The sequence below is a fragment of the Anabrus simplex genome, chromosome 9, assembly GCF_040414725.1.
Source record: "Anabrus simplex isolate iqAnaSimp1 chromosome 9, ASM4041472v1, whole genome shotgun sequence".
In the NCBI taxonomy this organism is placed as follows: Eukaryota; Metazoa; Arthropoda; class Insecta; order Orthoptera; family Tettigoniidae; genus Anabrus; species Anabrus simplex.
Genome location: NC_090273.1, coordinates 70,514,305 through 70,527,569, shown reverse-complemented (window position 1 = coordinate 70,527,569; position 13,265 = coordinate 70,514,305). Strand labels below are relative to the sequence as shown.

Genomic DNA, 13,265 nt, shown 5'->3' with positions numbered 1-13,265 from the left:
ATTCATAGTTGGTTTGAAGTGTTATATGGCACAGATATGCATTGCAGACCATTTACCCCTGCATATTGATCATTGTATATCTTCCTAAACCCCACCTTAATAAGAAACAATTTTTACACTTTTTACATTACCTATATTTTGTAAGTTACCTATATGCTAAATTTCAAGGTGGTATCATGTTGGGAAGTATACTAAACATTTTAAATAGACAAACATACACACAGATTTCCTTTTTGTATAGGTAACAGAAAAATTAAATCGAACACCATACTATTACTAATAGAGATGTACTTAATTATAGACAAAGACACCTCCGTACAGGCCATGAAGGCCCTTAGAGGAGCGGAAGGTAAAGGCTTCCACCCTTGTTAACTGCGACACATGAAGTGGTAGAGTGGTTAGCTCTATGCCTGGCCGCATTTGCCCCCAGGAATTAACCTAGTACTTATTTTTGGTGTAGGCTGAGTGAGCCTCAGGGCCATATGCACCTCCAGAAGTGGAAATCTCGTTTCTTAAATTTTACGACTTCCTGATGGGGATTCGAACCCACATCCTTCCGGGCGAACTGAGCACGCTGTACTTAATTATACAAGCTTCAAATGCTCACAAGCAAAGTAGAGATTTGTAGCTGTTGTATATCAGCGAGTAGCGAAAGCAATCAATTTTTCATAAAGTTTCATTTCAAGATCTGCAGACAAACACTATGAGAAATAATACAGTATGATTAAATAAAAATTTCCCTCCTCCTCCTCTTACTGAGATTTATGATTTGTGAAATGTATACAGCTACCTCAGGGTACCAGCTGAGTCTCTTGCTTTTACTTACTTCTGTCAGGCTTCTGTCATATTTCCTACCTGATGTCTCTTGATTAAATCTTGTTGTCACCTAACCTAGGCTTCTGAGGCCTAAGTTTGCTAAGTAATTAAAATATTAAACATTCATTTTTCTAATTATATTTCCCTATATGTTTTGTTTCACATACTTATTATTTATTTATATAAATGTTACAGGAAATTTGAATGACTTGAGCAAACATTTCTAAATAATTACAAGACAAAAGCAAACAAGACATAGGCCTATATTGAATTGCTGAACAATCATGAAAAAATTTATGATGATGAACATCTAAGATAATAGTGACATGAGATGCTGTTGGTATACTGGTAACAATGTTGTGCTTAAAGCCAGGCATTCTAAAAAGCAAATTGTCTACTGCAGAAACCACACCAGAAGATGAAGTACAAAAAGACAAGAACTGTTCTTCATTGCCATATGTGAAATGGATATAAGATCTGAAATGCATTGTGGAATACAAATTAATAAAAATTGGTGACTGGTAACCATTTTAATTATTTAATAACAAAACTCAATGTTGTTGATATCATCAAAAGCATCACACAATATCTAGCTTTTATACACAATTTTAGCTGCTTAAGGTAAACCTTGTCCACAGGAAAATGAAGGACAGTTTATCTCTAGGTGTTGTGAAAAGCAGTGCCTCTGATTTGGAAGATGATCTACAGGAGATCAGTCAGTTAAGTCTTCAACCCAGAGCCTAGTCATATTCACAAAAAGCACCACCAAGGGTTATGCAGTTACTGGGAAACCTTCAAAACCAATGACGGTGCCATAATGAGGTTTAAAAGGTGTAATGAATGAGGTAGTTTGCCATTACTTTCCTCACTGGACCAGAAAGTGCTATTGCGGCACAACTGGCCCTATGAGCCAGTAACATCCAGACATACCAGTCCTACTCAAAATGTCACTACTTTAGCACTGCTGATGCCTCAGCAGCTTGGATATTGACACAGCCATAAATGAGACTGGGACTTCATTGGAAGCTATATTTTGATCTGGCCTGTGCCAAGTGACAGATGTAAAAGTACTGCACCCAACAAGATATGGCAATAAGCTAATATAGGAGACTGATCAATTTTCAGCTCTGATAATAACCACTTTGTGAAATCAATCAATCAATCAATCAATCAATCAATCAATCAATCAATCAATCAATCAATCAATCAATCAATCAATCAATCAATCAATCAATCAATCAATCAATCAATCAATCAATCAATCAATCAATCAATCAATCAATCCTGATCTTGCATTTAGGGCAGTCACCCGGGTGGCAGATTCCCTATCTGTTGTTATCCTAGCCTTTTCCTAAATGATTTCAAAGAAATTGGAAACTTATTGAACATCTCCCTTGGTAAGTTATTCCAATCCCTAACTTCCCTTCCTATAAATGAATATTTGCTCCAGTTTGTCCTCTTGAATTCCAACTTTATAGTTTAGGACAGGAATTGGAAGTAATTCGGCCACGGTCTATCAAAGGTACTGTCCCAGCATTCGCCTGGAATTGAGCATGGGAAACTGTGGAAAACCATTCCCAGGATGGCTGAGGTGGGATTTGAAACCACGCTCTTCTGAATGCAACGCACTACTAATTCACTTATGGTGAATTCGAAAATGAAACTGGCGCTCAATCAGAAGAAACAATGACTCATGGAGAGGCAACAATGCAGCTGGACAAACTGATGGCCCTTTAGAATCCTAGACTGAAACCACACCGGCAAAACTGTTGTTAGTAAAACATCTTCGTGATCGTGCTGCGCACAAACGCTATACAAGTGTAAAACAGAAAAAACTTGCACATTATTTTACTGCATAAAACAGTCGTAAATGTAAGAAAAGTGTTGTTATATTTTTTGTACAATTGGAAAAAGGGTATTACTGTACAACTTATGTTAACAGATTATATAACATCTACTGCATTTGTTTTTTAGTTTTTCAGGATTATCCAGATTTCTGATAATCTGGATCAGTTCCAGTCCCACTTAATGCAGATAAACAAGGTTCTTGTGTACTTACAGTTATCCCCATGAAGAACTTCCACCCCATGAACACAGTAATAAGAGCTGAGAGGTCTTCTCTTTGTGAAAATTACAATCTGTCGTCCATCTCACAACATTGTCAAGTTTTTTTTCCAGGCTTTCACAAACCTGTAACTTATTTACTACACCTTCATAAAAGTATAAAATCATCTGAAAATGTAACTCTATCTCCTTATGGATCATCTTCCTATTAGGAGGCAGATAATTTCTGCACCTCCCAAAATCAAACTTATTATTATTCCCCAATAGGCAAGGTTTTGCATTCAAACTAGATGTTCTGTGCTACTTTCAATAATATCATCAACATTGTGCTGTCCTGTCCTAGAAGTAGGATAGGCTCTTTCTCAGAGATATAAAGCAGTCTTCATTGGTGCTAAGATTGTATTTATCACATGGGTGAGTGATTTTCATGCTTAAGATTCTATTTTCTTTTAAACATGCTTTCTAACATTAATAGTACAATAATACTGCATCCATGCATGTATTAGTCTCACTCACCTAACAGTCACACTGATACTTTTAGAACATTGCTGGTAATTTTCCTGAATACAAGTTCCTTAATTATAATAGTTTAAAATGTTCATTTTCTCAAACATGTAGTCTTGAAGCTGATATCGTGAAAATGCAAAATTACGGAACTAACAATCTTTGAATTATGTCTAAAATTTTAAGTATGGATAGAGCAAACATACTAAATACATCCAGAGATGGTAAAAAATTGTTGTTGGAGGGGTTTGTCTATTATAAAAGTGGACAAATCATCAGATGCCATGGAACCTATCATTGATTACCTTTGTATTACATTTCTGGATGACAGGCGCGGCGTTGCAGGCAGACGATACCAACTCGCCATGTCATTGTCATGTGGAATCAGTACCAAGAAAATCTATACAATCATCAATGTACTAACAATATAAGTAAAGTCATACAATAAAAACTTCATTATGATCGATACCCGTACCCCTACCATTCTTACCAGCTGAACAAGTCCTGGGTGTTCAGATGTGTTTTGAAGGAAGTGTAGGCGGTAAGAACGGTAGGGGTAGATTAAGGTATGAATACGACAAGCAGATTAGAGCAGATGTAGGATGCAATAGTTACATAGAAATGAAAAGGTTAGCACAGGATAGGGTGGCATGGACAACTGCATCAAACCAGTCTATGGACTGATTGACTCAAACAACAACATGATCGATATTGACAGTAGTTACAATTGGTAGGTAAAAATGGGTCCACCTATTCAATACCACACCATTAAAACATGTAAGTATATTTGGTCAAAAATCAGTTACATTGTCATATAATTAGTACATAGGACTGGTTTCGGCCGCTTGGGCCATCATCAGCAGTAAAAGATTTTAAAATATTGGCACACTCACTAAAAACATAAAAGACCATGAAACAACAAAGACATCTAAAAAAATTGCACGTTAAAATCAATCTCTAATAGAAAACTTGGGGCATTTATGTGTCACAAATATTGTACAATGAATTTCGATCTTGGCTTAATAATAACATTAAACATACCGAGATATCAAGATAAGAGAACACACATTAAATCACTCTCTGACGAAAAGCTTAGTGACTTTTGTGTCCATGCATCATAAAATGTTGTGCCCTAGTTTTGAATTGGTGAGTTATTGTGTAGAGACCATCCTTGACTTGCTTGATCTTAACAAGTAACTTATGTACACTTCTGAATGATTGAGGGAGATATCAATAGTTATTGCAGGTGTTCTGTCGATACAAATCAGACCAGTGTCTGTAATAAAGAGAAAAAAGGGAAATATAACAAATCTGACCTGCTGTGTGTAGGACAAAAAGCAAAGATGTAACCAGTTCAAAACCAGGAAACAATATTTTATGATGCATTGACACAAATGTCACCAAGCTTTCTGTCGGAGACTGATTTAATGTGTGTTCCCTTATCTTAATATCTTGGCATGTTTAATGTTATTATTATGCCAAGGTCTAAACTCATTGTACAATATTTGTAATGCAAGTGCCACTAAGTTTTCTATTGGAGATTGATTTTAATGTGCATTTTTTTAGATGTCTTTATTGTTTCATGGTCTTTTAGGTTTTTAGTGTGCCCATATTTAAAAATCTTTTACTGTTGATGATGGCCTAAGCGGTTGAAACCGGACTCGTGTACTAATTATATGACAATGTAAACTGATTTTTGACCAAATATAGTTACATATTTTATTAGTGGGGTATTGAATAGGGCATTTTACCTACCAATTGCAAATATAAGTAAAGGCTATCAAAATCATTTTCAAACCATTGAACCACTGAAAAGATATCACTTAAATTTTGTATGGTAAAGTGGCAGTATAAAATTGTAATTCACAGAAAAGAATATTACTTCAGGCATAAAATTATAATTGAAAATGCAGTACACGACAAAACAAACAGCACTTTAATTACAAATGTGCTCTGAACATCAAGATACGCCATTATAACATGCAAAGTGACGACAGCAACACATATCTAACTGCGTCACTACAGCATGTGTTCAAAACATCCACCCTCACATCTCACACATTGTTTATAACATTCCTGAAGATTGATGAACATGTTGATGATCACACGTTGTTGTAAGGATGAAAAGAATGTCTGTACCTTATCTTCTCTCATAATTTGTGAATATTTCTAGGTGGGTTATCTGACTGGAAAACCATATGTAGGTATAAGATCTGGGGAGTGGAAAAAGTTCAGGAATTCTGTTCTACAGGAAATTTATTTCCAAAGTGTTGTTGCAGAAGGGCAAATGATCCACCTCACAGTGTGGACTGTAGCTCCATCTTGCTACATCCATTGTCGTTGCAGTGGAAGGTTTCTGGTGATATTCAGTAGTGTGTTTTGCATGACAGAGTCTTACAATTAAACTGAAATAATAAATAAGGTAGTTCAACCTATTCAATACAAATAAATAAGAAATGTAGTGTTACATTCCTATTTAATTATAAGTGGAAGCGGTACCGGTTTCGACCTCAATCCGGGTCATCATCAGCCGAATAAAATGCAAAAAACAATGCATAGGTAAGAAAGAAATTAAAGAACAAGTCCCCACAAAAATAGTTGAGGAGGCAATATAAAACAACGGGGATAGGCACTGTAAAATTCAGAAGAAGTATAAGGTAAGTCACTTAAAAGAAGCAAGGCGCAGTCTTCTGAACAGCAACATAGCACACGCAAAGTTCGGCACTGTCTCATAATGTTTACGAGAAGTGGAGAACAGTTAAGTGAGCCAGCTTGCATACACTATCAGGCATGAAGTCACAACACAATCCAACAAATATGAAGATCCAAAATCGTGCAGAAGCCGAAGACGAGTCGCTTGATTGAAGTAAATTGGCAGCTCCCGAAGATCAGCGCGACATATTCAACGTCTGGCACTGTGCTTTCAAATGCCGAAGGAACTTGATGAATAGCTTAATGATCCAGTATTCGCTTCGGTCGCGAAAATGTACATACACTGACTGACAGAGCAAATGCAACACCAAGAAGGAGTGGTTCGAAAGGGATGAAAGTTGGGGAAAAAACAGAGACGGCACGGAAGAATAATTGATGTTTATTTCAAACCGATATGCAGGTTACACAATGTGCACGGCATCGACTCAGTAGGATGTAGGACCACCGCGAGCGGCGATGCACGCAGAAACACGTCGAGGTACAGAGTCAATGAGAGTGCGGATGGTGTCCTGAGGGATGGTTCTCCATTCTCTGTCAACCATTTGCCACAGTTGGTCGTCCGTACGAGGCTGGGGCAGAGTTTGCAAACGGCGTCCAATGAGATCCCACACGTGTTCGATTGGTGAGAGATCCGGAGAGTACGCTGGCCACGGAAGCATCTGTACACCTCGTAGAGCCTGTTGGGAGATGCGAGCAGTGTGTGGGAGGGCATTATCCTGCTGAAACAGAGCATTGGGCAGCCCCTGAAGGTACGGGAGTGCCACCGGCCGCAGCACATGCTGCACGTAGCGGTGGGCATTTAACGTGCCTTGAATACGCACTAGAGGTGACGTGGAATCATACGCAATAGCGCCCCAAACCATGATGCCGCGTTGTCTAGCGGTAGGGCGCTCCACAGTTACTGCCGGATTTGACCTTTCTCCACGCCGACGCCACACTCGTCTGCGGTGACTATCACTGACAGAACAGAAGCATGACTCATCGGAGAACATGACGTTCCGCCATTCCCTCATCCAAGTCGCTCTAGCCCGGCACCATGCCAGGCGTGCACGTCTATGCTGTGGAGTCAATGGTAGTCTTCTGAGAAGAGCGGACGCCGGGAGTGCAGGCCTCCTTCAACCAATCGACGGGAAGACGGGAAATTGTTCTTGTCGATATTGGAACAGCCAGGGTGTCTTGCACATGCTGAAGAATGGCGGTTGACGTGGCGTGCGGGGCTGCCACCGCTTGGCGGCGGATGCGCCGATCCTCGCGTGCTGACGTCACTCGGGCTGCGCCTGGACCCCTCGCACGTGCCACATGTCCCTGCGCCAACCATCTTCGCCACAGGCTGTGCACCGTGGACACATCCCTATGGGTATCGGCTGCGATTTGACGAAGCGACCAACCTGCCCTTCTGAGCCCGATCACCATACCCCTTGTAAAGTCGTCTGTCTGCTGGAAATGCCTCCATTGACGGCGGCCTGGCATTCTTAGCTATACACGTGTCCTGTGGCACACGACAACACGTTCTACAATGACTGTCGGCTGAGAAATCACGGTATGAAGTGGGCCATTCGCCAACGCCGTGTCCCATTTATCGTTCGCTACATGCGCAGCACAGCGGCGCATTTCACATCATGAGCATACCTCAGTGACGTCCGTCTACCCTGCAATTGGCATAAAGTTCTGACCACTCCTTCTTGGTGTTGCATTTGCTCTGTCAGTCAGTGTATATATATATATATATATATATATATATACATATAATACAATTCAATATAATTGAAATATGTAACTAGGATCATGTAGATTTTTAGAACAGTTGACGTAAAAAACAATTATGAAGTGAAAAATAGTAAAAAGCGCAATACCGGAAACAAATGAAAAACGTATATGCACAGTGCACTATTTCTTGAAGATAAAAATTCAGGTCGTAATTGAAGTAGTCAAAGTCAGCACAAGGCATGAGTTTAAATTTTGAATGTGAAGACCCAAAATACAGGTGGCACTATAGTATATTAGTATACAGTTCAATTCGGAAAGTAGGTTTTTTTTAGAGGAGACGTGAAAAGAAAAGATAGCATAAGTTAATAAAGGAAGAGGATTAGTAGATAAGAGATGATTAAAAGGATTTGAAGTTTAAAAACTGATGGGAAAGGATAAGATAGGGAAATAAAGGAGGGGTAGTTTAGTGTGGGTTAAGAGGGTGGGTTATTGGAGGTAGAAAACGTGGGTAGAAACTTTGTAAGGCATGAAAAATTGAATTTGGGTTTAGAAATTTAGAATTTTTGAGAAGAAGAATTAGGAAGTCAAAGAGGATATTGGGTTTTTCAGAAATGTCGTTTAAATTGAAATTAGGGTTGAAGTATTGGTCAAGGTGAATACAACAATTTTCAGTAGTGTTTAGGAGGGGACCTTTGTTAATGATTTTTAAGTATTTTTTATGTCTTTTTCAATATTGGTGAAATTATGCTTGGAGTCTTGTATGTGTTGTCCTATAGCAGAGAATCTGTTGTATTTAATGGCGTTGATATGTTCGAAGTATCTGATGAAGTTGTGGCCAGTTTGTCCAATGTACGAGGAGCTGCAGTTGTTACATTTGAATCTGTATACTCCAGATTTAGAAAAAAGCATTAGATTTATTTAGATTTAGAGTTGTGTAATATATCAAGATTTCTGATATTGGTTCTAAAAGAAATTTTCATGTTGTGTTTTTTAAGAACATTAGTTATTTTATAAGCATCTTGAGTGAAAGTGAAAGTGGAAAATGCAGTGGGTTTGGTTTTGTCTTTTGATAATGTAGTTTTAGGATGGTGTTTGAATTTGTTGATGATATGGTTTATGAAAGAGTTGTTAAAGCCATTAAATTTAGCAATATTACGGATGGTGTTCAATTCATTATTTAAATCTTTTTTAGACATAGGGGTGTTGAAGGCAGGAAAAATTAGGCTGTTATAAGTAGCACGTTTATGTGCTTGAGGGTGTGAAGAACCTTGCCGTATTGTGGTTGCTGTTTGGGTTGGTTTTCTGAAAATTTTGTAAGTTAAAGAAGAAGGATGTCTAGTTATAGTTAATATAGTTAAGTCTAGAAAATTAAGAGTTTTGTTGTGTTCTGATTCAAGGGTGAATTTAATGTTAGAGTCAATGTCGTTGAGAAGAAGAAGTGTAGAGGCTGCGCTGGTTGATTCTTCATTTAAGATCACTAATGTGTCATCAACATATCTGGCCCAAAAGAGGATATTAGAGAAATTATTATTATTATTAATTTTTGTGTTTCCTAAGAAATCGAGGTATATTTAAGCTAGAATGCCTGAAGCTGGTGAGCCCATAGCTAAACCATCTTGTTGGTAAATGGTGTTATCAAAGGTGAAATAATTATTGTTGAGAACCAATTTTAAGATTGACATGAAGTCTTGAATTTCTAGTTTACTCAGATTACTGAATTTGTTTAAGTTGTTGTTTATTATGGGAATAATTTGGAAATTGGAATTCTAGGATATATGTTTACGATGTCGAAAGAATGGAGAGAAAAGTTTGGTTGGATGTCAAAGTTCTTTAATTTGTCAATTAATTCAGAAGTGTTTTTGATAGATTTGTTGGATAAAAATTGATAATTTTTTAGTAAAAGTGTTTGGATGAATTTAGAAGTATTATATAAGGGACTGGGTCTGTAATTGATTATTGGGTGGATGAGAATGTTAGTTTTATGAATTTTGGGAAGGGCTTTGGCAGTAGGTAGGCCTAGGTTCATATTTATTAGTTTTTTCTTGATCTGTGAGGAGAAAGGAAGTGTTTTTTAAGGTTTGTTTGAGCAGGCATTGGATTTTAGTGGTTGGGTCTTTTTTACTATAGAAAAAGAAGAGTCGTTGAAGAAATCTTTAGTTTTAGCTATGTAGTCAGTTTTATTCCATTATGGCAGTGGTGTTGCCTTTATCAGATTTGGTAATGATGAGATTATTGTCATTGATTTTTTTTAAAGATCTAAAATGAGTTTATTGTCATTATTATTATTATTATTATTATTATTATTATTATTATTATTATTATTATTATTATTATTATTATTATTATTATTATTATTATTTACGGAAGTGTTTTTGTTATTATTAATGAAGATTTTTTCAAGTTTTCTTTTTACTTCATATCTGATTTCAGCTTGTTCTTCTGTTGGCATTTTGTTAATGGCTATTTCAGATTCAATTATTAAATCGGTGGCTATATTGAAAGTATTGAGGTTGGGCCAATTGTGTTTGAGGCCCTTAGAAAGAATTAAGTTTTCATCATCACTCAGAGTTGTTTTAGATAAATTGACAATGGGAGGATGGAATTGTTCAATGGTTTTGGAGGGTGTGTTAATGTTCTTAATATGACATTTTTGTGAAGAAGAGTTGTTCTTTAGAATGTTGAGTTTTTCTCAAGGGCTTGTTGCTTAATTGACAATTCATGAAATAATTTATTATCAACTTGAGTTAGGAAGAGGTTCCATTGTGCAGTTGGGAGAAGATTAGCAATTTCTAGGTGTATTTCTTATAATCAGTGGGTCCTCTAGAAACCATATGCACTTGCATACTACGATCCTAGAAATGGATGAACAATCGTTTTTATTGGTCAGCTTGGAAAGACGCCCTTTCCACGCCATGGGTGTGAATTTATTCACTGTTGACGATTAAGATGCCAGATACCATACCAACTGAACTACATTTACAAAAAAGAAGCATACGCCTCAACCCAGGATCGACCCCTCGACCTCCTGCAAGTTAACCCAAAACTCTATCCACTGCACCAACTGTATAGCATGACTAATATGTGCTAACAGAGGTAGTTACCCTACATGTAGTTACAGTGTTGCCAGATTGCCACTCTTCAACGTCCTTTTTCTGCCGGATATACTCGCAGGACAAACTTTTCTGAGAGACATTTTTTTATTGCTGGCATGTGAGGAGTTGCGCTGCGATGCCCGAGTGCACACATTTCAGTTCACCCTGTATATATGAATACCAGAACTCCAAAACTAATTTCCAGAGTTCACAGTTAAAATTAAAATTCCATGAATATTATTTAGTTTTTTTGAATATCATAACAATGGCAAATAATTACACAAGTGACATTCTTAGAACCACAATAAAATTGTCTTAGATAAAATTAAAAAATCTGTCAGTGCATGTGTGATGTGTTATAATGAAAAATGCAGTGTTAGGTGATGCTATTCGACATTCCTCACACGTGAATTTTTGTGAGTGAGAAGTTCTAATTCTCTATTAGTTTAGTGAGTTATTTTTTCTATATTCTCTTGTTTCCCCTCATTTGTTGTAGAAGTACAGAAGAGAAAACAAAGAGGGTGACAAAGAGCAAAAACATAGATCTTACTTCTCGCAGAAGAGGGAGCTCTATGCAGGAGCGTTCCCGTCTCAAGCAGCGTGGAAATGTGCCGTAAGTCCACCAGTACTAGCATGACAACAGGAGAAAAGATGACAGCAAAGATCATACATGCACATACCAATAAACTAATAGAAAAATCAAATACTACAAGAGAGAAGATAGAAAATTTGAAAATTTACTATACTTATGTACATGTTTGTATGTTTTGTACTGATTCATTCACTAAATGACAGAAGTAACAGACATTAAGCTCAAACACATATAGAAAATACTGAGATTTATTACTGAACAAACAAACAATCTAAAAATTTCATGTTTTGATTGTGAATATATACATATGAATCAAAATATTTGATAGCTCTGTATCTTTAAGAGGATTGAAAATAAAGAAAAAGTTGTTGACAATGATATTAAAACTATTCTTTCTGATTTAAAATTTTGAAAAATATTATGTTAATTCATTCAATATTTGCTAACAGCATATTGGTATGTAGTTTCTTCTAAACTCTACAAGAAAGCAGTATACAGAAGTGGCCAGGATAGTAATGCTGCACAATTTTCTCAGCAACTGTTGTGCTTGTAGTCATAAATAATCACATGTCTTGGCAAGAAAGTTGTAGGCATTGCAAATTCAGAGGTGTGACCATTTTTAGAATCCGACAAGTACTTTTTGAGCAGAGGGGCTGCTTGGCCGAGGCGGTAAAGGCATGCTCAGTTCGCCCAGAATGACGTGGGTTCGAATCCCCGTCAGGAAGTTGTAAAATTTAAGAAACGAGATTTCCACTTCTGGAGGTGCATATGGCTCTGAGGTTCACTCAGCCTACACCAAAAATGAGTACCAGGTTAATTCCTGGGGGCAAAAGCGGCTGGACGTAGAGCTAACCACTCTACCCCGTCACGTGCTGAAGTTAACAATGGTGGAAACCTTTACCTTCCACTCCTCCAAGGGCCTTCATGGCCTGTACAGCGGTGACTTTGCTTTTTTTTTTTTTTTTGAGCAAATGGAATGACTGCAACTTGCTTCTTTCACCAGTCATGGGCTGTCCTATTCATATGAATGTTGTCCCTTAGAACTTGTTCCTCTTTTATCTGTTGCCTATGACAATATTGAAGATTTTACATCATACAACGTTATCACAGCGTATTCGCGGGCACACAGTCTGTCTCTGTGGTGTAGTGGTTACTGCGATTAGCTACCACTTATGGAGGCTTCAGTTCAATTCCTGGCTCTGCCACGAAATTCAAAAAGAGGTACGAGGGCTGGAATGGGATCCACTCAGCCTCGGAGGTCAACTGAGTAGAGGGGGATCGACTTCCACTTCTACCATCCTCGAGGTGGTTTTCCGTGGTGGTACTTAAGGCCACAGCCGCTTCCTTTCCTCTTCCCTGTCTATCCCTTCCAGTCTTCCAATCACCCACAAGGCCCCTGTTCAGCATAGCAGGTAAGGCTGCCTGGGTGAGGTACTGGTACTCCACCCCAGTTTTATATAATGCTCCAGAACACCACCCTTGAGTCTGGGGGTGAAACCAACCTTGGAAGGTAAACTGACTAAATTAATACATTTGCGGGCACAGTTGAGCTGTCAGAAGAGAGCAAAGAAACTCTGTATGTAAACAGCTCATGATTCCTAGAGAGCACACTCCTTGGCCACCTGGATGAACATTGATTTGAACAGTTCAACCCACAGCTGGTGAACAAAGCATGTTTGGAGACATTTCATTTGCTCTAGAAGTACTTGTATTTTTTTGAAAATAATAATCTCACCCCTGAATTTGCAATGCCAACAGCTGTAATGCAAGATATAGGA

The 13,265-nt window shown here is 37.8% G+C and overlaps 1 protein-coding gene across 1 annotated transcript in view; it reads right to left on the bottom strand.

The window, feature by feature from the left end:
- The window catches only part of LOC136880868 (coiled-coil domain-containing protein 170), a 169,103-nt gene that overhangs the window by 42,750 nt on the left and 113,088 nt on the right, over positions 1–13,265 (bottom strand). Inside the window, exon 11 of the mRNA XM_068229155.1 lies at positions 11,446–11,523. Within this exon, the coding sequence (XP_068085256.1) occupies positions 11,446–11,523 (78 nt within the window). The remainder of the gene's footprint in view (positions 1–11,445; positions 11,524–13,265) is intronic.